The following is a 26,423-nucleotide window of genomic DNA, read 5'->3' on the forward strand; positions in this document are numbered from 1 at the left end:
GCTCACAGTCTGATCTCATCTGCAGAGAGGTGGGAAAGGGTCTGCCCTAGGGGCCTTGCTCACGTTAGGCTCATTGGTCCCTCAGGTCTGTGCCAACCTGGTGAACATTCTGCGGATGGCTTTGCACCCTGCCAGCTCTGCGCCCTGGGCACATTCCAGCCTGAAGCCGGCCGTACTTCCTGCTTCTCCTGTGGAGGAGGCCTCTCCACCAAACACCTGGGCGCCACTTCCTTCCAGGACTGTGAAACCAGAGGTGAGGACCTATCAGCTTCCCTTTTCCAGAACTGAATTTCTCTTTTGAGAACCGTGGGAGTCTGACAAGGCCCCAATCCAGCCCTGCCCAGAGGTACCCTGAATGGTGCCACAGTGGTCGGAGGTCAGGTCCTGCTCCATCCAGCCCTGCAGGATGTGCAAGGAGCATGGGAACCCCTGGACATGGTCTCCCCCCAGCCACCCGGGTCCCTTCAGACTGGGCTGCCTGCAGAGACAACCAGGGAGAGACGAGCAGGTGTACACAGGTTCCTCAGCTCCTTCCTCCCAACCTCTCAGTACCCTTACCTAGAACTCCAAGCCCCTCCCTCTCCCCCACCCCGACCCAGGGTCCTGCTCCTGCTGCTCTTGCGGAGCCCGACTCCCAGGGTCAGGCCTGCACCCTCAGCACTCACACGTGGGCTCTGTGGGAAGCAAGACATGCCTGGTGACTATTTATGCCTGACTCTGCAGGGACCATAAACTCTTTGAAGATACACCCATACTTTGTTCCCTTTGCATTTTTCTCAGCGACATGAGTCACAAGCCTGCTATATAGGGAATTAAGTGTTGATTAGTCCCAGATTAGTAAGAAAGCAGTACTTCCTTTGGGATAAATATTTATTACACTAACTGTGAAACCTTTTATGTTGCACTGGATGAAAATAGTCTTTTTTTCCTTCATTCTCTTCACCCTCCCTGCCTCCGCAGTTCAGTGTTCGCCTGGACATTTCTACAACACCACCACCCACCGGTGTCTTCGTTGCCCAGCAGGGACATATCAGCCTGAATTTGGAAAAAATAATTGTGTTTCTTGCCCAGGAAATACTATGACTGACTTTGATGGCTCCACAAACATAACCCAATGTAAAAGTAGGTCTCTCTCTATGGCTTTTCTTTCTTTTTCCTTTTTGTGAAGTGAGAGGAGGGGAGATAGAGAGATGACTCCCATATGCACCCCGACAGCAACCCCTGTCTGGGGCTCATGCTCTCATCTACTGAGCTATCCTCAGTGCCTAGGGCCAAGGTTTGGAGCAGCCAAGCCACTGGCTCTGGGAGAGCAAGAGAGAGAGAAGGGGGGAGAGGGAGAGGGAGAGGGCGAGAAGTTGATGGTCACTTCTCAGGTGTGCCCTGATTGGGGATCGAAGCTGGGACTTCTGCATGCTGGGCCAACACTCTATCCACTGAGCCAACCAGCCAGGGCCTCTATGGCTTTTCAGTCCTGACTACAAGGGAAAGTGCTTGGGTCTACCTGGGGCTGTGTCTGTTTGTGTGTGTGTCTGTGTGCACACATGTGGTGGTCCCAGGTTCATTCAGAACCATGTGGACACTGTTAGCCCAGCTCATGGCTCTGCAGAGCAGTGTGGAAGGAGAGCAGGGCTTGACCCTCAGCTAGTCAGCTCTGTTGATCGCAGCAACTTCTCCAGGCGCATTCACAGGCCGTACTTGCTGTCATTTCAGTTCAGCCAGCATGGTTTTGAGGACTTCTGCATGCCAGGCACTTCAAGCAGAACAAGCTCCTATCCCTGTGGGCAGAACAGGCTATGGGATTGCAGAGGCTGGAGCAATGCATTCTGTCTGGAGAGCGGAGGGTGGATTTGGGAGGGCATGAGGTTTGGTGGGGAGGGTCGGGGGAGAGCCGGTGAAAGAGCCTTATGCCCGAGAGTGGCTGGGAGGAGCACAGCCTCAGAAGAGACCCCTGACTCTGATTAGGGGAATATGCTGCATGGAGTCTGAGGTGGACCAGGAAGGGGAACCTTGAGCACCACACTAAGGAGTTTCATTTGTATTTTATGGAAATGAGGAAGCCAACCATTCAGTGACTTGTTGGGTGGTTGGTTGATTGGTTGGTTGGTTGGATTTTAACCATTATTAAAATTCTCTAGTAAAGTAAATCTCAGCTGATTCAGTATTATTAAGACAGCAATGTAGGGGAGCAAGAAGGTTTCCCCAAACTGGAGGAGTTTGGGATTAAAGGAGACAGTGAATCATTTGAATTTTGATTGAAGGTTATCTAGTTTTCCCTCTATTTTAATGAAGTCCTTTGAACAATATCCTCCCAAGCAGCCCTCTACTCTCTTCTTGAATACCAGCTGTGGCAGGAAGCTTACTACCTACCTATCATGATATTCTGAACTGTTGGTAGATTAGACTTGGGGATGTTGACAGTGTTACAAGATTCTTCCCCACACCGAGATGCACTGTTTCCTTGTCCTCCCACGCCCTGCTCCTTGGTCGGTCCTAGGAGCCCCACGGCAAGCTCCTCGGGCAGCCCTGCAGGCTGGAAGGCAGTTCCCTTGACTCCGTATCTCTCTGGTCCCCCTCTTCTCTTCTAAGAAGGAAAGCCTGTTGTTGCTGTTATCTACTAGAAATCATGAATTTGAATTACAATCAGAGAGGAGAAAGGCTAACTCCTTCCATATCCTTTTTTGTACAGGCTCACCTGATAGTTTTAAACAATAAGGACCTTGAGAGCAAGGACTGTGTCTTTCTCATTTCTGAACCTCCAGAGTTGTAACAGCATTTGTCAGCTGAGGGGAGATTCAGTGGGTGAAAATGGCTGAGACGGCGTGTGTGTGTGTGTGTGTGTGTGTGTGTGTGTGTGTGTGTGTGTACCAAGTGTGTATGCTTCTTACCTTTGATGCCAGAGGGGAGTATCCAGCCTGCCCCAAACTCACTGATAGCTAATTGTAGTTCTCTTTTCCGCTTAAAAACAAAACATGGTCTTGACCAGAGAGAAAAGAGAAAGAAAATGGCTGTCATGTCTTCATCAAAGATCTCTAGGAAAGGGTCAGATTCCTCTACTGAGCCGTAAGCTCTGTTCTCCCTATTTTGACAGACCCAGAAATTCTGTGTCATGGTTCCCCCAGCGCTTGCACTTGGTAAACAAATATTGAAAACTGATGTTGTCTTTTTGTTTCACACACACCTGCCCCTGACCTTGAGCACTTTCAAGCTAATGGGAACGCAGTGCTGGGGAACTCAGAGGGATGGGCTCTGTGTGGGGAGTTAACAGAGTAGGACTCCCACAGGGGCCCCTGGGTGTTACAGGGCAGACCCATTCCTAGGATGGTGTCATTTCCAGGTCCCCTGCCTGGATGGCAACAGGGAAGCAGTGGTTCTCTTAAGCTGAGCTGCTGGTGGCCGTTACAGCTCGACAACTGTGCTGTGCCTTCATAACTTGTGACATTTCCTCTTTCAGACAGAAGATGTGGAGGGGAGCTGGGAGATTTCACCGGGTACATTGAATCCCCCAACTACCCCGGCAATTACCCTGCCAACACCGAGTGTACGTGGACCATCAACCCACCCCCCAAGCGCCGCATCTTGATTGTGGTCCCTGAGATCTTCCTGCCCATAGAGGATGACTGTGGAGACTACCTGGTGATGCGGAAAACCTGTGCGTCCTGCCCCTCGGCTCCCGTCCCTCCTAAGCCAGTGGGGAAGCCTCGTGGATTGCCCCCAGCTTTAAATGGGAGAGCCAGGCCTAGAACGGCACCTTTGTGTTAGAACAGAGCTGGGACATGAGTTTTTAGAGTTTGCCAAGAAACAAAATTTCTTTATTATTATTATTGTTTTTTTACAGAGACAGAGAGAGAGTCAGTGAGAGGGATAGATAGGGACAGACAGACAGGAACAGAGAGAAATGAGAAGCATCAATCATTAGTTTTTCGTTGTGACACCTTAGTTGTTCATTGATTGCTTTCTCATATGTTCCTTGACCGCGGGCCTTCAGCAGACAGAGTAACCCCTTGCTCAAGCCAGCGACCTTGGGTACAAGCTGGTGAGCTTTTTGCTCAAACCAGATGAGCCCGCACTCAAGCTGGTGACCTCAGGGTCTCAAACCTGGGTCCTCCACATTCCAGTCCGATGCTCTATCCACTGCACCACAGCCTGGTCAGGCTCCAAGAAACAAAATTTCAACAAAAACCCCACATTGAGGCCTCTTGCTGAACCCCAGAGGTATTGGAGGTCCTGCAGGTCAGTCTTCCCATCTGTGCTCCCTGGGGACCCTCTTCCACAGGGACACAGAATCAGTGAGGCTCATGCAGGGCTGGCCCCAGGTGCGTGCCTCACCCTGGGAGGCAACTCACAGCGTGGGGACTGATCCAGGTTAAGGACATGGTCTAGCCAGGAGGAACCCCCTCTCATCCTGACTCAGGACCCCGTGTTCATAAGGGACACTGCCACTAACATAGCTTAGGGACAGGGCATTGAGCAGGCTCTGCAGCCGACCGCCTGGATCTGAATCCTGGCTCCCCCTCTTAGGAGTTCAGTGGTCTTGGACATATGTCCTGAATCTTCTGTGCCTCAGTTTCCATATCTGTGAAAACATGGATAATAATAGTTGCTGCCTTATAGGGATAGCATGAGGAATAAATCAGTTCATATCCATAAAGCAGTTACAAAAATACTGGGGCGCGGAGCCACTTTGTAAGCATTTGCTATTCTTTTTTTTTTTTTTGTATTTTTCTGAAGCTGGAAACGGGGAGAGACAGTCAGACAGACTCCCACATGCGCCCGACCAGGATCCACCCGGCATGCCCACCAGGGGGCGATGCTCTGCCCCTCCAGGGCGTCGCTCTGTTGCGACCAGAGCCACTCCAGTGCCTGGGGCAGTGGCCAAGGAGCCATCCCCAGCGCCTGGGCCATCTTTGTTCCAATGGAGCCTCGGCTGCGGGAGGGGAAGAGAGAGACAGAGAGGAAGGAGAGGGGGAGGGGTGGAGAAGCAGATGGGTGCTTCTCCTGTGTGCCCCGGCCAGGAATCGAACCCGGGACCTCTGCACGCCAGGCCGACGCGCATTTGCTATTCTTATTAGTGGTTACAACGCCTGAAATCAGGTGTGGGTTTGAATCCTGACTTTTCCAAATACTGGTTGTGTGACCCTGGTCAGATAGCGATGGTACCAACTTCCTGTGGTTTTCAGAGGGTCAGTGAGATAAAGTTTATAAAGGACGTGGCCCATACCTGGTCCTTTGGAGCACTCAGTAGATGGTAGTAATAATGACTAGATTACAGCAGGGCAGCTCTGGGATATAAGGGCCCCCACCGCCACCCCCACAGTGAGTGCCTGGCCATGGCCTTTCAGTTACCCTCCCTTGGGGGCCCAGATGTGTCTACTCAATTTCCAGGTCTTTGGCCCTTATGATAGCTCAACTGGGCCTGAAAGAGCTCTTGAGCATAACTTGTTTGATGGTGTGAGCATTTGAAAAGATGAGTGTTGTCTGCCTGCTCAGTGATAAGTCTTGAACCCCAACTCCCTCCAACTTCCCTTGGCAGCTTCGTCCAACTCGGTGACAACGTATGAAACCTGCCAGACCTATGAACGCCCCATCGCCTTTACCTCCAGATCAAAGAAGCTGTGGATTCAGTTTAAGTCCAACGAAGGGAACAGTGCCAGAGGGTTCCAGGTGCCATACGTGACCTACGATGGTAAGTGCTGTGATGCTCAGGCCGCAGCGCCTGGAGAGAGCTGTTCTGCTCTGAACAGAACCAGCTTCTGGGCCAGCCGGTGGGTTGCTGACAGGCACACATGCTCAGAAAGTCAGGCAGGGTGAGGAGGAAGGGCTTCGCTGACTCATAAGTGCCAAATTTTAAACAAGCATTTGGAGACACTGAGTACAAGGATGAAAAGATGTTTTAGAAAATAAAATCTCACATACATTTTCCTATGCGGTTCAGGACAGAGAAAACCTAACCCATAAGATTTCTATTCTGTTATAGGGAGAGAGTTATAGATCAGCATTGTTTTTTTTTGGTTTTTTTTTTTTGTTTTTTTTCATTTTTCTGAAGCTGGAAACGGGGAGAGACAGTCAGACAGACTCCCGCATGCGCCCGACCGGGATCCACCCGGCACGCCCACCATGGGGCGACGCTCTGCCCACCAGGGGGCGATGCTCTGCCCATCCTGGGCGTCGCCATATTGCGACCAGAGCCACTCTAGCGCCTGGGGCAGAGGCCACAGAGCCATCCCCAGCGCCCGGGCCATCTTTGCTCCAATGGAGCCTTGGCTGCGGGAGGGGAAGAGAGAGACAGAGAGGAAAGTGCGGCGGAGGGGTGGAGAAGCAAATGGGCGCTTCTCCTGTGTGCCCTGGCCGGGAATCGAACCCGGGTCCTCCGCACGCTAGGCCGACGCTCTACCGCTGAGCCAACCGGCCAGGGCAGATCAGCATTGTTTTTAAAAGATTACAGAGGCAGGCTGTCTGCTTAGGATAGAAAAGAATGAATACATATCTAAATTTTAGTTTATTCCTCCAGTTCAGTCAAAACTGAGACCAAACCTTCTTTGAAGGTTATATTACCTGTGTTCAGACTTATACTTTTCACTGAATCAAAAATTTGAAATATTTATAAGATAATAACTGTATTTTATATTAAGCATTTTATGAAGAAATTAGTTTTTTGCATACACATTTATATTACTTACTACTATTTCTCTAGTTTAAATCTAAACATATAATTTGAAATAATAGGATGCAGGTTGTAGTGCAGATTTTCTAATTCATTTTAAGTTTCTGGACAAACCATTCTGGATCTCTGCCTTTACCCACCTTTAACAGGGATTATAATACTGTTTTAAACCTAACTCATAGGCATGTAGGCATAAGATTTATGTAACAACGTTTTGCTAAAGTTTCTAAACAAACGTAAAGTAAAATATATAACATTGTATCATGCTATCTTCTAGTTGATCTGACTTTTAGAATTCAACAAGAATAAAGATTGCTTACTTTCAGCACTGAAAATAAATAAATAAATTTAATAACAGTGAGTATAGCTTAGTGAGTGAGAGCATGAATGTTTGTCAGCCAGTCTGGGTGTGATCTCTTCTGCGACTTTGTGTATGTTACTTATCATCTCTAAGCTTTATTTTCTTAATGTGTCAATGATGGTAATCATTAAACTTAATGTAAGAGTTTAGTAGTATAATGGATTTATTGCAGTGCCCAGCACATAGTAAATGCTCAATAAATATTAATGTATTATGATTGTGGCTTTTATTTAAATGGAATCTTGGGGGTGAGGGGAATGGGATAGATGCAGCTTTGAGCCCTGTCTCTGCCACTAACTGACTGTGATTTTGGGTAAATCAGATAACTTTTCCAGTTTCATTTTTTTCTTAAGTGTAAAGGGGTGGTCTGTGTGAGTCCTGGGCCCCTCGTCAGCTCTGGGACCTGGTTGACAAACATTTACTAGGAATGCAAAAAGAAACTGGACCTTGTCTTGAAGAACCACATAGTCTAGTGGGGGAAGAGTCATTTGTTATTTGTAAACTTATTCATCCATCCAACAAATATTTAATGAGCATCTACTGTGCTAGGCATTGGACTAAGTGCTGGAAACAACATGATTAGTGACAGAAACACAAACGAGTCCATATTGTCATAGATGTTATAATGAGGGAGGTACAAAGCTCTGTGAAGATAGAAGAAGGGGCAGCAGTTAATTAGTTAATTTTGCATGGGTTTTTGGGCAAGAATAGAGCAAAGTTGCAAGAGATCTGGGTTTTGAAAGAACATATAATTTTTTTTAAGTGAGAGGAGGGGAGATAGTGAGACAGAATCCCATATGCACCCCAACCAGGATCCATCTGGCAGCCCCCATCTGTTGCCAGCACTTGAACGACTGAGCTATCCTCAGCACTTGAGGCCAACACTTGCACCAATCGAGCCACTGACTGTGGGAGGGAAAGAGAGAGAAAGAGAAGGGAGGAAGTAAAGGGAAGAGAAGCGGATGGTTACTTCTCAGGTGTGCCCAGACTGGGGATTGAACCCAGGACGTCTGCACACTGGGCCAACGCTCTCTCCACTGCGCCAACCAGCCAGGGCCAAGTTGGGTTTTTTTTTTAATAAATGGGAGGAAGAACATTTAGGAAGAGGGAATGGCGTAGGCTAAAGAATGGAGTAGCTGGCATGTGTGGAGACTGGTGATTTGGCCACTTGGTAGGGTGTATGGGGCTTATCCCTGAAAGATGAGATTAGAAGGGGGTGGGGTTAGGCTGTGAGGAGCTCTGAGTGCTAAACTCAGAAGGGCAGATCTACTCTTACAGGAGGCGACTGCGGGTGTTTAGACAGGTGCCCAAAGTAGGTCTTTTGGAAGGACAATATTGTATGGATTTCCTAAAAACACTTAACATAGTTTCTTTCTAATATGTTCCAAAGGGTAGGCTCATCCTTCCTGTTCCTGAAACCATGTCAAACACCCAAGATAAGGGCTCTTAGCATCAGACTCCTCGGTGGACACAAGTGCCTCCCACGTGGCTCTGCCCATCTGAGGTGTTGCTCCGTTGCAACCCGAGCCATTCTATTGCCTGAGGCGGAGGCCATGGAGCATCCTCAGCGCCTGGGCCAACTTTGCTCCAATGAAGGCTTGGCTGCAGGAGGGGAAGAGAGAAATAGAGAGAAAGAAGAGAGGGAAGGGTGGAGAAGCAGATGGGTGCTTCTCCTGTGTGCCCTGGCTGGGAATTGAACGCAGGACATCCACACACCAGGCCAATGCTCTACCACTGAGCCAATTGGCCAGAGCCGAAGCTTGATTGTTTTATATAATAGAAGGATAGAGAGAAAAAAATAGAGAAGGGAGAAAAGTAGAGGGGGAGGTAGAGCCATGAGCCAGGGAGTGGGTATAGACAGTGATGACAGCCAAGCACCAAGCTCTGGGACCCTGTATGGTAAGAGGTCAGGAGAAAAGGAGGAAAAGCAACAGAGCCTCAGGCAGAGAAGCCCATGGGTCAGGAGGGAAAGCCAAGAACATGGTGTCCTGGAAAGCTGAGTGAAGAAATAGATCAGGAAGAGGGTGACAGGCCAGGTCAGCTGCTACTGATGGGTCAGAGGAGGTGAGCACTGAGAGTTGACCTCTGGGATTTAGCAACATAAAGGTCATTGGTGATTTTGACAAGGGGTTTTGGGGAGTGGTAGAGGGCAAAACTGACCGGTCGGGTATGGGGAGAGAAAGGAAGGAGGAGAATGAGTGTTGCCAATTCTTTCATGGAGATTTGCTACAAAGGGGAGCAGAGATGTAGGATGGATACTGGAGGGAGAAGTGAGTTCAAGAGAGGGACTTTTTTTTTTTTTTTTTTTATCTGAGACATAATAGCCTGCTTGCATGCTGATGGAAGAAACCAGTAGAGAGAGAAAGATGTATCATCTAGGGAGGAAAGGGCAGAATTGCCAGAACAATGCCATTGATTTGATGAGAAAAGATGGAGCGGCGAGCAAAGTGGAGGGATGGGCCTTGAGTGGATGCACAGAAGGTTCCTCTGGGGCAGATGCTGGTAGGTGAGGGGATGCGGTAAGGGAGTCTGCACAGGTTCTCCTCTGATGGCCTTCTCGGTACCAGAGTGGTCATTGTTCTGAGGCAGCTACAGAAGGGGTATTTCTCAGAACCTTATGAAAAATGAAAGAATGAGTTTGAAAATAACTAAACCATACAATGCAACATATGTCCTTTATTCCACCAGAAGATTACCAGGAACTCATTGAAGACATAGTTCGAGATGGCAGGCTCTATGCCTCTGAGAACCACCAGGAAATACTGAAGGTAAGTATGTACTTGAGGTGAACACGGCGCTCATTCCCGAAGCTCCCCAAGCACCATTGGAGGAGGGATTTATTCTTGCTCTGTATTGCCGCCTTTCAGACCCAGCCTGTCTGGGCTGAGCTCAGTTTTATATCATCAAAAGAATTAATTTTTTAAAAAATTCAGGAGGCTCTCTTTAGTGTTGTCAAGTGAAGTTGTATTTTTTAAATTTGGAACTGTGTGGTTCAGGTAGCAGTGGAGACCTGTTTATCCTAAATCCAAGCCAGCAGCAAACTGTGTTTTTACGTTTATTCTCCAAAGAGTTGAAGATCCTTGGCTCTTTTAACTTTCAAAGGGGAAATTCACCAAATTTTAGATACCTAAAAGTAATTATCAATATAACACTATATCAATATATTACTCAACATATCACTAACCCAATAAATATTCTCCAAATTCCAATGTTGTATTTCATCTAGTTTAAGAAAAAAATCCAGTGTTTTATATATTAAATTTTCCTTTATAAAAGTAATACATATTTTTTGTAGATAATTAGGAAAAATAAAAACTAGAAAAAAGATAAAAACCAGAGACAACCATTTTCATAAAGTGTGTTTCAGCTAATCAGCCTAACCCTGGGTCCTTATAGCTCCACTGGCAAAATGTTGGAGTGTTTAACTATTTTGGCCCAGTAACAAAAATTCTGTTCTTTTTAGGATAAGAAACTGATCAAGGCGCTGTTTGATGTCCTGGCCCACCCCCAGAACTATTTCAAGTACACAGCCCAGGAATCCCGGGAGATGTTTCCAAGATCCTTCATCCGATTGCTCCGTTCCAAAGTGTCCAGGTTTCTGAGGCCTTACAAATGAGCGTGCACACGCCGCTGGGCGCCGTGCTCTGCCCGTGGGCCAGCGGCCGCGGCCGCCGCTCCTGCAGCCAGTCCAGCTGGGAGCACTGCCTCCAGTAGCAACGACTCGTTAGAGTTCCATTTTTATATAGATAATACAGATATTTTGGTAAGCTGAACTTGGTTTTTCTTTCCAAGCACTGTGGATGTGGACTGAGAGTGGCTTTGCGTTCCACCTGTTCTCGTCGCTGTGGGCAGATGACTTGGCCACCTCACAGGCTAGCTGAGCTGGACCTCAGAGAGCGCAGGTGAGACTCACCTGTCCTTCCTGGTCCTCACTCCTCCCCTAGCAGGCTCTGATGGAGAGGAAGCCACCGGAGGGGCTGCCTTGTCTGAAACTTCAGCTTCCTCCAGCTCAGCCCTCCTACGGAAGCCCTCTGCGCCCAGGCGCAGGCTCTGGCCAAGCAGGGAAGGAGAGGAGGGAAGGGAGGGAGAACCTTTCAGGCACCATCCACCCAGGTCTCCCCCATCCTCTGGGATCTAAGTTTGATCCCAGGAGCTTGAGTTCTAAGCATTGAGCATTCAAAAAATATTTAAAGCAGAAAACATTAGAAATAAAAAGATCAAAGATAAGCACTTCCTCAGACAACACTGGAGGCCTATTGATGCCTTCCTGGCTGCCACCTCCACCAAACCGCCAGGCACAGTGCCAGCGGGAGCACCGGCCACGCCTTTAGACTCTCTGCTGGGCACAGTGTCAGGCCTGGAGCATTCGGGTCGGATGCGGTCTCCTTGGTGGCTGAGGATCATCTACCTTCATGAAAAGGGAATTTCACACATCCTGAGTCAGTGCTGCCGCGGGTTCTATTTCCACAGTGGGCCTCCCACTGTGGGCATCTGAGGTCCAGGTAGGACCCGGTGCTGGCCAGACTGTTCCGTGTGCCTTCCATCCCCGCTCCCCAGGTCAGAGGCTGACGCAGCGCTGAGGACAGGAGCAGCACCACTGAGGGGGGCCTCCCTCTCCTGACGGTCACACAGTTGCCGGAAGCGGCTATGCAATCCCCCTCTAAGTAGCTCAGAGTCTTCTCACTGTTGGCCAGCACGGTGGGGCCTCACCCCATTTTCTACCACAGGAACTTGAATTTTCAGTATTACTGAATTTTTTAAAATTTAGATTCATTGGCAAATATCTCATTACAGTACATAAAAAAAGGTTTCTATCCAACAAGCTGCCATTCCCGTAATGAATGGGCTGACTACACACAACCATAGGGTTTTGTTATTTTGTTAAAAATTAACTGTGCATATAATTTTCTATACCAAAGCACTAAAAAAGTGGTTTCGAAGAAAATGAAGACTATTTCATTATTGTTGAACTGACTTTTCACCTCAGTGGTTTTGCTCTTTCTTTTTTAACCTACTAATAACATTGATCTTTGAAAAATCCTGATAAAACTTTTCTTCTTATTTGGATAGGCCCTAAATAAATGCCCATTTCCAAATGTCTCGTCAAAAATTTGAACTTCTTTATTTTAAAAAAAAAATCATGAAAACAAGCACTTGGAAATGTGTAATGCCAGAACTTTCCCTGCATTTCTGAGTCTAACCATAAGATGGAAATTCAAATGTAATGTAACCTGAGTCAGTGACCTGACCACTGTGGAGGTGGGGGTGAGCTTAAACTGAGTCACCTTTGTCCACGCACATCGGTAACTTTGTGCTCACGACGGTGCAAATCCGTATCGCTGAGTTCACAGGAAGGCGAGTTCACAGGAAGGCGAGGAAGGCTGGGGACTGGAGGAGACTGTGTAAACCAGGTCTCTGGGAAGCGGCCTCCCAAAGGACCAGAGCTGAGCTCCTACTACAAGCACAAGCCACTCCGGCCCTCCTAAAGCTTCCTGTATATATACCAGTCAGCCTCCCGAACGGATGCGATAGTACTGTTGGAAGGCTGGCTGATTGGGGCGACTGTGGCCACCTGCTAAATCAAGTACTAATTAAACATCTGCTTTGTGCCAGGCACTCTCCTAGGCCCCAAGGATGCACAGTGGGAAGACAGACAAGGCTCTTGCCCCTCACGGAGCTTACATTGTAGAGGAAACAGGCAAATAAATCACCAATGAAAAGTATCAGCTGGGAGTAAGTGTTATGTTGAAAATGAAAATAAGTCAATGTAACAGATGACTGTGTGGCTACTTTAGGATTGTGGATTGTGGATGGCCTCTCTAGGGAGGTGGCATTTCAACTGAAAACTAAATGGCAAGAAGGAACCAACCTTGGGGAAATCAGGGATTAGAGGATTCCAGTTAGAGGAAAGCCAAGTGCAAAGGCTATTGGGCAGGAGCAAATGTGTGTGGATCACAGTCTAGCGAGAAGGTGAGTGGTAAGAGATGAGGCCAAAGAGTGAACAGGGGCCAGAGCACATCAGGCTTTAAAATCCAAACTGAAGCATTCAGGTTTAATTCTAATATATTGAGAAGCTTTTAGAGGTTTTTAAGCAGAGGTGTTGGATGATCTATCTGATTTATGTTTTTAAAAGATAGCTCTGTATAAAGAATAGATTTTAGAAAGCAGGTGTGGAGGCAGAGAGCTGTTAACAAGCTATTGCAACCGATCGAGGTCATCTTGGAGGGAGATGAGGTTGTGTGGGTGAAGGTTGTAGTTGTGAAGATGAGAGAAGGGAAGGATTCTGGGCCTGTTTCAGGGGACAGTCAACAGAGCTTGCTGGTGAGAACTGGATGGAAGGGGAAGAGAAAGACAGCAAGAAAAGATGACTCCTAGTTGTCTGAGCAACCGGTAGATGGAGAAGACTGATGGAGGAGCAGGTTAGGGACATGAGGCAGTTTAAAAACGTGTCTGCAAATTCTCTGATGCTCCTTCCTTGGAAAGTTGGGAGTCTTTGCCTTCTCCCCTTGAATCTGGGCTCTGTGACTGCTTGGCCAATATTACCTAGCAGAAGTAACATTTTACCAGTTTCCAGGCCCAGGACTTAGGACCCTGGCAATTTCCACTTCCTCTCTTTGGGAAACTCCCACTGGGAACTCAGTCACCATGTCTCGAGGAGGACATAGCAGCGTGTAGAGAGCCGATGGGGAGAGGAACTGAGGTCCCCTGCCCAAATCCCAGCTGAGCTCTCAGGTGACTGCTCGCAGAGCCTGGGAATGGATTCTCCAGCCCCAAGTCAAGCTGTCCATCTGATGCTTCATGGAGCAATCCCCATTGAGCCAAAATTACACACTTGTGAGCAAAATCTATGATTATCATCATTTTAAGTCACTAGGTTTTGGGGTGATTTCTTATGCAATAATAAGACATTGGGGGGGGGAGAAGATTGAAAGTTCAATTTTAGCCATTTCAAATATGAAATGCCTGTTATATATTCAAATGGAAGTTCCAGAAAGCAATTGGTACTATGATGTCCCAGAGAAGTCAGGGCCAGCATGTGAATTTTAATGTCATACAATAAAGACATGAAACTGGTAGAGGTCACTTGGGAAAGGTATGTCGATAAAAGAAAACCAGGGAGCTTGAATTCTGGGATTCCTTGTATGGGCCCAGGGCCCAGGACCTGGAAGAGCTGCTCATTGAGTTAAAGGAAGAGGTGAGAGTTGAGTTTCACCTTCCCTCCAAGCCCGCTAGTCTGTGGGAGAACTCTGAGTGGGACTGGACTCTGTATAGGTTTTTCCTTCCAGCTGTGGAAATTGTTCTTGAGCCATTTACTCAAGTGGTACATTTATGGATGTAGCGATGATTCCCTTGAGTTTCCTATGCTAATAAAAGAGTGTTTGCCTTTTCACACTAACAGATGATTCTTCACTGGGGAAAATTGCTTCCTCTGAGTCATTCTTCAGCTGTTTGTATTGTCTGTAGGCACTCACTGGATTGAGGTTTGCAGGTGATTTAAAAGTTGTCCTGTAACTTGGGAAAGGCGGGGGCATGCGCAAAGCATGGACTCACTTGCCCTCGGGCAGATCTTTGCCGAAAGATGCACCAGGCCTGTCGCCTGTTGCAGATCTCTGGGAAGCTCGGGGGCCCACTCCAGGCCCAGCCTTGCTCTTCTCCTCAACCCAGAAGAGATACGTCTTACTAGGGCTGTAAGCATCTATGTGTCCTGTCACATAGAAGCATGGGTCCTGAGAGCCTTACCCAGTCGACATCACCCTTAGCCTGTATTGTGGGGGCAGAATGGGTTAGGTGAGGCTGGAGTGAAGCAGTTCCTCACCACATCCAGGGAGCCTTCTTGCTAGGCAAGCTGTCTCCCAGTCCAGGTCTTGGGTGTGGCCGTAGAGGCTCATCCACAGGAAATGAGAAGCTGAGCTTTCCTTTCTATGATACCTCTCTCCAGGGGCTCATGGGCCCAGCTCAGCAGTGTCCCAAATATTTGCGGTACCCTGCTTTCTTCTCCCTCAGGCAGTCCTGGCAGCCTGCAGCCTCAGGGGCCTAATGGCCCAGCAAGGCTGCCTCTATGGTCAACAGCCACAAAGATATAACTTCTCAGCAGGGATAGAACACAGTAGAATCAAAATAGATTTAGAAAATGAAACCACTCTAATTCACCAGTAGGTTGTTCTAGCTGAATAAAAGGGATACAAACTAAATCTATCCGCAAATAACAAAATAACTCAACATCGCTTGATTTTCAGGGTGTCTCATTGGGGAACGCAATCACATACCTTAGTAATTAATAATTCTTTGTTATGTGTTTGCTCATTATACATGTACTAGATTTATTGAGGGTTTACTAAGTGCTAGGTATTATAGGAGCTGGTGATACTATAGTGAGAAAAATGAAGTCTCTGCTCTTGATGAGTTTAGATTCTAGTAGAGGGAGACAGAAAATAAACAAACATATATTGTAAAGTCAATAAGATTGAAAGGGTAGAGGATGAGGAGGTAATGGGAGGGAGTTGTTACTCTAGGTAGGGTGAGCTCATCTTCAGAGTCATGAATCCAAGCCCCTCCTCAGAACTGGCTCCTCAAACCAAGCCTGCTAACACTGGCCCTGGAAAGCTCTTCTACCCACCCAGAAAGAACTTGACATTTCATTTGAGAGCCAGGCTGACCAGAGCTCCAAGTTGTGAACAGCTGTTCTGCAATTCCTAAGACAGATGCCACCTAGTGGTTATAAATGGAATTAACCTGTGTTTCCGTCTTCCCAGAGCCTTGGAGCTTAAAATGCCCCTAGTTCAAGACAAAATGTTACCAATGGGATGTTGGGAACCAGGGCTGTGGTTTGACAACTGATTAATTAAATATATCTGTTTAGATTTCCTCCTTTCCTCCACCTGGCCTAATGATTAATGACTAGGTGGGAAGTTATTGATTTAGGTCCTTTTACATTATTAACAATGCTCTGAATCATGTTCAAACACACACACACACACACACACACACATACACATTTATTAATTTATTCATTGTTATGGTGCAGGCACATGCTAGACTGGATATATATATTGCTGAGACAAAAGGAAAAGAAGTTGAAAGAATGAGGGGGGAAATCACCCCAAATTGTAATCTTGTGTAATGTTTCACCATGTGTAGTTAGTTCTAAGAGTTAAATATCCCCCAACTTGGACCATCCTCTGACCCTGTATTCTATCCTAGGATGACATCAAGGAACAGTTTGGAGTTTTCTGTCTTTTTCCTATACAATGCAAAAAGCAGAAATATGAACTTACCTCAGATCTAAGCTTGATGCTGGCTTTGCCTTATACACATTTTGTGGTTGAAAGTAAATTAACTTTTAACTCATTAAAAGTTGCTGAGCAGGAACTGGAACTAATGCCCTAGGGACAGAGCCCAGCAATGTGTAACTGATGCGGCCATGGCCCCAGAAGAGTGGGGCAGTAGAGTGTGAGCTTGTGGTGAACTCTGGTCAAGCCTGCATGCTCAGCCCTCTGAAACCTTGTGGGTAACTTACTGTGTGTGACCACAAACTGCTCATCACCACACAGTGTCAGTGAAGTTGCATGTAAATTATGCCTGTCCATCGTATCAAACTGTGGACAACACAGCAAGATAGTAGCAATGGTGGCAAAACAAGAATATGTGTCTGGAACCTCAATGTCAGATCCAGATGGCTTGGCTTGAGGAAGGCAAGCTTTTAGCAGCCATGTCAGGTACCAAAGCTGGAGTTTTGGGTGTTCTGGGTGCAAGTATAAGAGGCCTGGTGAACCTTCACTTAGGGCTTCCAATGAGAATGGGTTACTCAAGCAGCGTCACTCACCCAATATCCCTCTCCCAGTATTCTAAGAATGCATTCTCTCTGTTGATCTTAGTGAAAGATTTATCTAAGATTTATATTTCATAGTGTTCATTTTCTCCAAGACTCCTATTATGTTCTCTGCAGTAGCTGGATTTATATCCCAGGTCTGCCACTTAATAACCATGTGATCTTGCACAAGTTACTTAACTTCTCTGTGCCTGAGCGTTATAGTAAATAGAAAGTCAAATAAATATAAAATGTAAAAAGGAAAATAAGAGTGATTTAGGTGTAACCAGTTTACACCCTTTTCAGATAACTCCATATGTCTCAACTGAGTGCCAATACCACGTGTGAAGTAATGTGATTAACTATACCTTATGTAAAAGCCCAGTATGTAAAGCCTGATTACCAAGGTGTAATGGGTTTATTCCCTTTTCTGATAACTCCACCTGTCAACCTTATCAAGCCTATGTGTGACTTATGTTTGAAGTGTGATAATGTAACCTTAGGATGTGACAACTGGCTAAACCATATATAAGTAGCTGGGGTGAAGATCAAGTCAGTCGCCTGAGACTCCAATGCAGACTCCATGTTGCCCACCACAATCATTTGGCAACTGCCGGGAAGACTGTGTCTGTACAAGCAAGGTTGTTCGGGCCCCACCGAAGTGAGGATCTAGACTTAGCTGGCCACTTGTGTTAACCGTGAGTGAATTAAAGTCTGTGTTATTTAGCTTGCTATGAGTGTCTTTGTCTATTCAATTGACTCCTAATTGCTTTCATTTTATGTCCTGAACTACCTAATGAACCCAGCTATAATTTAATTATAACCAATTAAATAGTTTATCATGACACTCAGTTTCCTTATTTGGTAAATATAGGTAATGATAGTACCTACTGGATAGGGTTATTGTGAGATTAAATGAGTTCACACACAGAAAACTCTTGGAACACTGCTTGAAACATAAAAAGGGCTTGATAAATGTTAGCTATTATCAGCTTGACCTGTGGTGGTGCAGTGGATCAAGTGTTGACCTGGAATGCTGAGGTTGCTGGTTTGAAACCCTGGGCTTGCCTGGTCAAGGCACATATGGGAGTTGATGCTTCCTGTACCTCCCCCCCCTTCTCTCTCCCTCTTTACTCTCTCTCTAAAAATGAATAAATAAAATCTTTAAAAAAATGTTAACTATTATCATCATCGTTATCTTCCACTTTTTGAGACTTGAGAAGTTAAATTCAAGATATACTTTTTTGAAAGAGAGATAAGAACGGAGAGAGACAGGAAAGGAGAGCTACGATGAGAAGCATCAACTCGTAGCTGAATCACTTTAGTTGTTCATTGATTATTTCTCATATGTGCCTTTATGGAGGAGCAGGGGCTCCAGCAGAGCTAGTGACCCTGTGCTCAAGCCAGAGACCTTGAGCTCAAACCATTGACCTTGGGATCATGTTGATGATCCTACGCTCAAGCCAGTGACCCCACATTCAAACCAGCTGAGCCCACGCTCAAGCTGGTGAGCTTGGTGTTTTGAACCTGGACCTCAGCATCCCAAGTTGATGTTCTATCCTCTGCGCCATGGTCAGGCCCAAAATACATTTTTAAAAATGGGTTCACACTTTTCAGTCTTTTCCCCATTTTGCTGAAACAAAAAGTCCTTTAGTTACAGGCTTTCTAGTAAGATGTGTTCTAGGAACGGAAGAATTTGAGCTTAAGGCAGGCATAAAAAGCTACAATGCCTGATTTGGGTTCTCACAAGACCTTGTGAAAAGCCCTCTCCTGAGCTGGGAAGATGAAACACGTTTTCCATTCCCCTAAACTGTTTTCTTGGATCAGGAACAGCACTCACTCTGAGACACCTGTCAATCCTTCCTTTGTTTTCCCTTCTTTCCGGCCCTCGGCCCCTCATGTGTGAAGACGGCCATACATTTTGCTGAGTCCAGCATCAGATATTCTCCAAAAATACACACTTCAATTTTGATGTTTTCAGCATGACAAAGTTCAACTTCTGACTCCAGGGAGGCAGTACTCAAGGTTGCAAAGCATTCTGAGAGGCTTTCCATCTTCAGAGGTCTGTTTCCAGACAGAAGAGCTCTTCATTGGTCTCTGGAGAACCAGTATTTTCCAGGTTTTCTACCTCGCTTGGAAAAGTGAAGAAAAGAGAAAGATGATTCTTATTTATCAAGGGCTCACTTTGTGCCAGGCCCTGTGCTTTATGTGTTATCTTATTTGAACCACACAGAGTCCTGCCAGATGGGGAAAGTGAGGCTCAGAGAGCTGCAGTAACTTGGCCAAAGCACCGCAGTGGACACTGTGGAGCCAGGACTCCCAGCCAAGCCTAGACTTCCCACTTCCCACCAGACACTCTTGTTTCAGATACTGAGATTCCGCCTCCCCGCTCTCTGCTGTCTGATTTGAAATCCCAGCCTGTCCTCATCCCGGGAAGTGAAACAAAATCATCGCTGACAGGAATGGATCCAAAAGACCCAGCCAACTTTGGAAAACACCCGGGGGATTGCCATCAGCCCTGTTCTATGAAGCTGTGGTGATTTTGGAAATCACTCTGAAGGAAGAAGACAGAAATATCATTGTTTTTGCTTTAACCTGCCAAAGTCGACACAATTTCCAGGGCTGGGTGCCAAGCTGTGGGCACTCATGTAGCGGGAGATCCTGGCACACATATGGTACCTGCAGCAGGCAGCTGTTTGAAGAATCTTCCTGCCAGAGGGAGTTGGGGTGGTGGTGAGGACACCAGAGGAAGAAGGGGACTCTGCAGCTCTGAGGATGGGGGCAGTGAACAAAGTGGGACCAGGAAGTGGCCCTGACTTCCAGGTATGCTCAAGGCAAAGTCAGAGCAAAATACACACGAGTGGGAGGGGAAGGGGGATGCAAACACCTTGGCCATCTCCTCTGCTCTTACTTATTTTTCTGGCTTCCCAGCTCTGGCACTCACCCTGTATCCCATTCTCAAAGGGCCCCTGCTAGCTGCAGACCCAAAGGGTGGTTGCTGGAAGAACAGATCGTAAGCTGGGGGCTGCTGACAGCCACGAGACAGGAAGAGCCTGCCTTGTGGCAGCAGCTCAGAGCAGAAACAGTTAGAGTGTTATCTGAGCCCTTTGATCCAGCCATCCCTGAAACCCCTGCACTTTTTAATGAAGGGGCCAAAACCTTAGCATTTTGGCTTAAGAAATTTTCAATTGGGCTTCTATCCTTTATAATGAAAACAACACAGGATCCTAAGTGAAACAGCATCAGCTTGCCTAGTACAATCTGCAAGGACAGATCCTCTACAACAACCAAGAAAGGATGTAGACAACTTTAGAACAAAGCCACCTGACATGGCAACTCCAAATCTAGAGGCACCAAGTGTGGACAGAGTAGGCCAGCCCCTGCCTCAGGAGGCTGTGGCTCCAAGGGGTGTGCATGGGAAATGGGTGGGTAGAAGATGCTTAGGCTTGACTTACATTGCCTGCAGCTCTGCAGAGAGGCTTAGAGGAAGCATAGACAGGATGCCTCTTCCTGAGGCCCATTCTGAGGCTTAGCAACCTACAGATTTTCTTGAAGCTGTCACAAGTAAGGATGGTAGCTACCTTCTGCAGAGCCCTATGTGCCATGATGTGCTATGTGGCTATGTGTATTATTTCATTTAATCCTCGCAGCAGTCCTGAGAGGTAGGTATATTACTGGCGTCATTTTTTAGATGAAAAATCAAAACTCACAACAATCAAGTAACTTACTAATCATATAGCTAAGAAGTGGCAGAACAGGGATTGAAACCTAGCGTACTGGGCTCCAAAACCTGTGGTTTTAACAACAATGTTCTATTTCTTCCAAGATGGGTCAATGGGGAATTATTAATGATCTATATGGAGAATTAATAATGACCTTTTCCTGCTGCTAAAACCCTCCAAACTTTACAAAACGCAATTTTATATGCAGTCTCACTGCACCCATATTACTGATATAGAAAGTCAGGCTTAGAGGTAGAAAGGGTCTTGCTCAAAGTCATTTGGCCAAATGGGGTAAAGTCTGCAGAAACTCGCAGTGTGTATGTGCAGGAAGTGGGGGGCTGGCCTCACCACACTGACCCATGCTTAAGGGCAATGATGGTGTCAGTCTGGCCAAAGAAGATCTCTGACAGATGAGGGGACCAACCAGTGTTGTGGTTACAGATCCAATTGCAGGACACAAAACCCAAAATGGCAAAGAGCTCTGTCTACATTCACAAACAGATTCACAGCTCCAGCCAAGGCCCTATTTATTTTTCAGCAACACTTGATATGGACAAATTCCAGTTCAACCAGAGAGATTCAGTTTCCTGGTGTTCCCAGAGGGGCCCTCACTATGAAAGCAGCTCCTTTCTTCCATTGGGCCATCCTCAGCAAAAAAGGCTGCAAAACTGAGCTGAACTGCCTGAGGAGTGGGGAGCTAGAACCTGCCTGCCTGGCTTCCTCCCAGAGAGGAGAGGCTGTCCCAGCTCAAGCCCCAGGGGCCCTCGCTCCTGGACCTGTCCTGATACTTTGCCGAGCTCAGAGGCACCTGTCCTAGAGACAAGGCAAGCTGTCTTTCACTGTTCCCTAGGTGACTCTCACCTGGAGGAGTGACCAGGCAGGGATCCAGGACACAGGACAGAAGGGGCCACAGCAGTCACTGTTGTTCACTGCTGGAAGTGTGCCACGGGATGGAAGGTGAGCTGCAATCCCACCCCCTCCTCTCCTTCCTCTCCAGGAGATATTGCTCTCCATGCAGTACCGGGGAAGGGGGCCTTGAAGCCAGGTGAGCAGGCTTCCGGATTTATTTTCTCACAAGCAGTCTGTGAGCTCTGAATCTAGGGCAAGTGTTGAAGGCAGGAACAGAGGGGAAAAGCTAGTTCATGAAGTCAAACCCAGCCCTTCCAGGTCTGGGAGATCTAGTGCAGGTTCTGGGGGAGCAGACAGTCGGTCCTGGGTTTAAAAGCCCAATTCTACCACTTGCTCTCCTAGGGCGAGACCTTAGCTTCTTGCTATACTTCTACTCCACAATTTTTTTTTTTTTTACAGGGACAGAGAGAGTCAGAGAGAGGAATAGATAGGGACCGACAGACAGGAATGGAGAGATGAGAAGCATCAATCATTAGTTTTTCATTGCAACACCTCCGTTGTTCATTGATTGCTTTCTCATATGTGCCTTGACCGTGGGCTTTCAGCAGACCGAGTAACCCCTTGCTCGAGCCAGCGACCTTGGGTCCAAGCTGGTGAGCTTTTTGCTCAAACCAGATGAGCCCGTGCTCAAGCTGGTGACTTCAGGGTCTCCAACTTGGGTCTTCTGCATCCCAGTTCAACGCTCTATCCACTGCGCCACCACCTGGTCAGGCTTTTTTTTTTTTAATTTAGAAAATTAAATTGAACAGGGTGACATTGATCAACTAGAGCAGTGTTTTTCAACCAGTGTGCCGTGAGACATGGTCAGGTGTGCCGTGGGGAAATTAAACATGGGTCCCTAAACTACGGCCCCTGTGCCGGATATGGCCTACAGAGGCTATTTATCCGGCCCACCACCAGCCACCTCCATCCAAACATAAACATTCCCCTCACAATCCCTCCAGCTATCAGCAACAGGAAGAGTGGAGGCACAGGGAATGCTCACTGACCAATCACCTTCTAGGATTCATCCCGACCACTAGCGATGAACCAATAGTAGGCCGCCTCTCATCCACACCCAGGAAGGTCCCTGCTCGGGCTGCCGCGCACTTGTTATTGTGTGGCCTCTGTGAGTAGTTGAAGCTAGTACTCCTCCCCATGGTCCCGATTTCTAATCCTGGTCAGGACTGGAGGTAAATGTTGCCACCACTAGATGAAGCCTCAGCCTCAGCTGGTTATGTCTATCCTGATGGTATAGATATTTGACCTTTTTCTTTTTAAAAGAGGCCCCCGCAGAGGGTGATATACAATGCATCACAACGTTATCTATATTGTATATGGCCTCCTGAAGGGTCATCTTCTTAAAGAGCTCAGTCTATATACACCATCAAAACAGACAGAACCAAGGCCCCTGCACTCAGTTGACCATGGGATTTGAACCCACAACCTCAGGGAGAACTCTAGTATTTATCAGAATCCTTACCTAGAAAGCAAACTTCTCAATCTGACAGTAGAGATGCTCTGAGGACTTATGATGTTACACAAGTACCAACATTTTCTAAAATTGATTTTGTCCAGTCTCTATTTAGAGAGAGTATTTGCCAAATTGATTTGAACCCACAACCTTGATGAAAGCTCCAGTATCTATTAGCACTCCCATTTTCAACCACATATCTATGTGACCTGAGCTTCTCAAGCTTGACTGCAATAAAAACTAAAAACAGAGAGAGACTGAGAACTGTTGAGGAAGAGCTTCGTGTGTGTCTTTCTACCATTCCTGCCAGGATATCCCTTTCGTGTTCATCGAAACAGGCCCAGGCCCTGGCCAGTAGGCTCAATGGTAGAGCATCAGCCTGGCGTGCAGGAGTCCCGGGTTCGAGTCCTGGCCAGGGCACACAGGAGAAGCGCCCAACTGCTTCTCCACCCTTCCCCCTCTCCTTCCTCTCTGTCTCTCTCTTCTCCTCCCGCAGCCAAGGCTCCATTGGGGCAAAGTTGGCCAGGCCGCTAAGGATGGCTCTGTGGCCTCTGCCTCAGGTGCTAGAATGGCCCTGGTTGCAACAGAGCAACGCCCCATATGGGCAGAGCATCGTCCCCTGGTGGGCATGCCGGGTGGATTCCGGTCGGGCGCATGCGGGAGTCTGTCTGACTGCCTCCCTGTTTCCAACTTCAGAAAAAAAAAAAAAAAAAAGAAAAAGAAACAGGCCCAGGTTTCACACTAAGTGAGTATAAATACATTTAGAAACTATATTATTAACTATATGTATAATATGTACTGTGTTAGAGTGTCATTTTGGTAGGTGGTGTGCCCCAGGATTTTGTAAATGTAAAAAATGTGCCACAGCTCAAAAAAGGTTGAAAATCACTGAACTAGACTAGAGTACATAGATTTTGGGTAAACATCTCCACATCATTTGAACAGTCAATTATGTTGTATACCCATCACCCAAAGTCAAATCATCCTCCATCACCTTATATTTGTCCTCTTTATACCCTTCCCCAGCCCCCCACGTCCTCCTCCCCGACACCCCCTCACCCTGGTAACCACTGCACTCTTATCTATGTCTGTGAGTCTCAATTTTGTATCCTATGTATGTGTAGAATCATAGTTTTTTAGCTTTTTCTGATTTACTTATTTCACTCAGTATAACGTTATCAAGGTCTATCCATGTTGTCGTAAATGATACTATGTCATCATTTCTTATGGCTGAGTACTATTCCATAGTATATATGGACTACATCTTCTTTATCCAATCCTCTATTGAAGGGCATTTCGGTTGTTTCCATGTCTTGGCCACCATGAACAATGCTGCGATAAACATGGGGATGCCTTTATGTACCAATGTTTCTGAGTTTTGGGGGTATATACCCAATAGAGGGATTGCTGGGTCATATGATAGTTCTATTCTTAATTTTTTGAAGAACCACTATACTTTCTTCCATAATGGTTGCACTAATTTACATTCCCGCCAACAGTGAACAAGGGTTCCTTTTTCTCCATAGCCTCTCCAACACTTGCTATTACCTGTCTTGTTGATAATAGCTAATCTAACAGGTAACAGGTGGTATCAGGTAACATTGTAGTTTTGATTTGCATTTCTCTAATAGCTAGTGAAAATGAGCATCTTTTCATATACCTATCGGCCATTTGTATTTCTTCTTGGGAGGATTGTCTGTTCATGTCTTCTCCCCATTCACTTGGCATTTATTGAGAGCCTCCTATATACTTTGGATTCAGTAGTAAGGGGGAAAGGGTGCTCAGTTGACATCTTGGAGCTTACAGTTAGTGAAGGTAGTAAATATTAATCAAACAACTAATAACAACCCCACCACCACTACCACCATCACCATCATCACCAAATAAGGTGAAATGTCCAGGAAAGGTGCATAGTATATGATTAGGGAGAATTCACCCTTTCTGGGAGATTAGGGAATTTCCTAAAGAAACAGTAATGGAGCTGAGGCCTGGGATGAACGGTAAAGAAGCTGGGGGCTGTCTGTTTACTGAACAGAGTAGGAGGGGCATTCCATGAAGAGGGAACAGGACATTAAAAGGTAGAGTATTTGGTAAAAGAGAGAATGACTCCTCTAAGGAACTGGAAGAAGGCTCATGAGGCTGAAGTACACAGTGGAGAAGCAGGTGGGAGCTGACCATGCAAGAATGTGGGTCTTTATCTTAAGAGCAATAGGAAGGTTTTTGAGGTACTCTCAGCAGGGAGGTGAGGTGATCACACTCTTCGTTTAAAAAGATGACTCACTCTGGCAGTAGCGAACTCGGAATTGTAAAAGGAACCAAGGCACAAAATTCAGGAGAGCAGCTGAATTTACCTGTAAAATGCAGATAATGCTAATACTACCTCATAAGCTGTTGCCAGGATTCAATGAGCTACTACCTTTTAAGTATTCTAATACCTGGCACATGGTAAAAGGCTCAGTAAATGTCGTTATTGTTACATTTCTTGTTTGTTTCTACAGAGAGCAGCTCTGTTTCCTGGCTGCTCCAGTGAGATGGGATGGGAGAGGGTAGTGGCGGTTCCCTAGAGTGGAAATGTAGTTTGCAGGAAATCACAGCATTGAGACGAGAAGCCAGGATGCCCGAAAGCCCCCTTAGAATGGCTTGGGAGTATGATTTACGAAGAAAACCGGGTTCCAATTGCTCCTGGAAACCTGATGGAGAGGTGGTAAGCCCTAGTGTGGACCGAGAAAACGTGCTTTACTGCCAGGTGTTCCAAAGAGCAGGTGTAGAGTTCTCAGTCGTGTGCAGCCGCGGGGAGGCTGGGACCCTCGCCGCTGCTCAGTCCCACGCTGACCCGGAGGTGGCTGCTCCGCCCTGCTTCTCGGGCACAGGGTGCCAAGAGGAGGGAGGGTCCCCGGAAAGTCCGCTCCAGCCTGCCTGCAGGGGCTGCCCCCTCCTCAGTCACGTGGCCCGGGTGGGTGGGGACCGACCTGAAGTTCAGAAATCCTGAACGATCTCGACTTCTGAGTGCGCCGCGCGTACTCCCGAGCCCGGGCTGTGGGCGCGGGGGCTTCGGACGGAGGCGCGGGAGTGGCAGTCTGCGAAGCCGAGCAGCGGCGCGGGCGGCGGGACTCGAGGCATGGCTCAGCTGTCCGTGATCCCGGGGTCGGCCACTGTATGGACAGGTGAGTGGGAACCCGAGGGCGGCAGCGGTGAGGGTCTGAGAGGCTGATGGGGCTTTGAGCCCCACACCCCATCCAGGTCCAGGGGATGTGGGCACCCACAAGGGAGAGAGCAGGAGGTAAAGCGGCCGCGGTGGACACTCGGCGCTTCGGGCCAGCCCGGCCAGCGCCACTCCTCCTCGCCCGCTCTCCCCCCAAGTCCCGGAGACGCGGAGATGCTCCGCGCACGTCCACCCGGACCCGAGCCGGCCTGGGGCGCCGTGCCGGCCCCGCCCCCCGCGCGCACACTGGCTGCTCCCCGTGACGTCACGCTCGGCTATAAAGACGGCGGCGCGCGGTTCTCACGGC

The 26,423-nt window shown here is 47.4% G+C and overlaps 1 protein-coding gene across 5 annotated transcripts in view; it reads left to right on the top strand.

Moving 5' to 3' along the window:
• Positions 1–15,045, top strand: part of SCUBE2 (signal peptide, CUB domain and EGF like domain containing 2) — a 76,383-nt gene extending 61,338 nt beyond the window's left edge. For all 5 annotated transcript variants that reach the window (XM_066366099.1, XM_066366116.1, XM_066366102.1 and 2 more), the window contains 6 exons: positions 86–253; positions 961–1,122; positions 3,452–3,649; positions 5,531–5,683; positions 9,711–9,790; positions 10,486–15,045. In XM_066366099.1, the coding sequence (XP_066222196.1) occupies positions 86–253; positions 961–1,122; positions 3,452–3,649; positions 5,531–5,683; positions 9,711–9,790; positions 10,486–10,638 (914 nt within the window). In that variant the 3' untranslated portion in view covers positions 10,639–15,045. The remainder of the gene's footprint in view (positions 1–85; positions 254–960; positions 1,123–3,451; positions 3,650–5,530; positions 5,684–9,710; positions 9,791–10,485) is intronic.
• The last annotated feature ends 11,378 nt before the right edge of the window (positions 15,046–26,423 follow it).

The sequence above is a fragment of the Saccopteryx leptura genome, chromosome 1 (assembly GCF_036850995.1).
Source record: "Saccopteryx leptura isolate mSacLep1 chromosome 1, mSacLep1_pri_phased_curated, whole genome shotgun sequence".
Taxonomy (NCBI): Eukaryota; Metazoa; Chordata; class Mammalia; order Chiroptera; family Emballonuridae; genus Saccopteryx; species Saccopteryx leptura.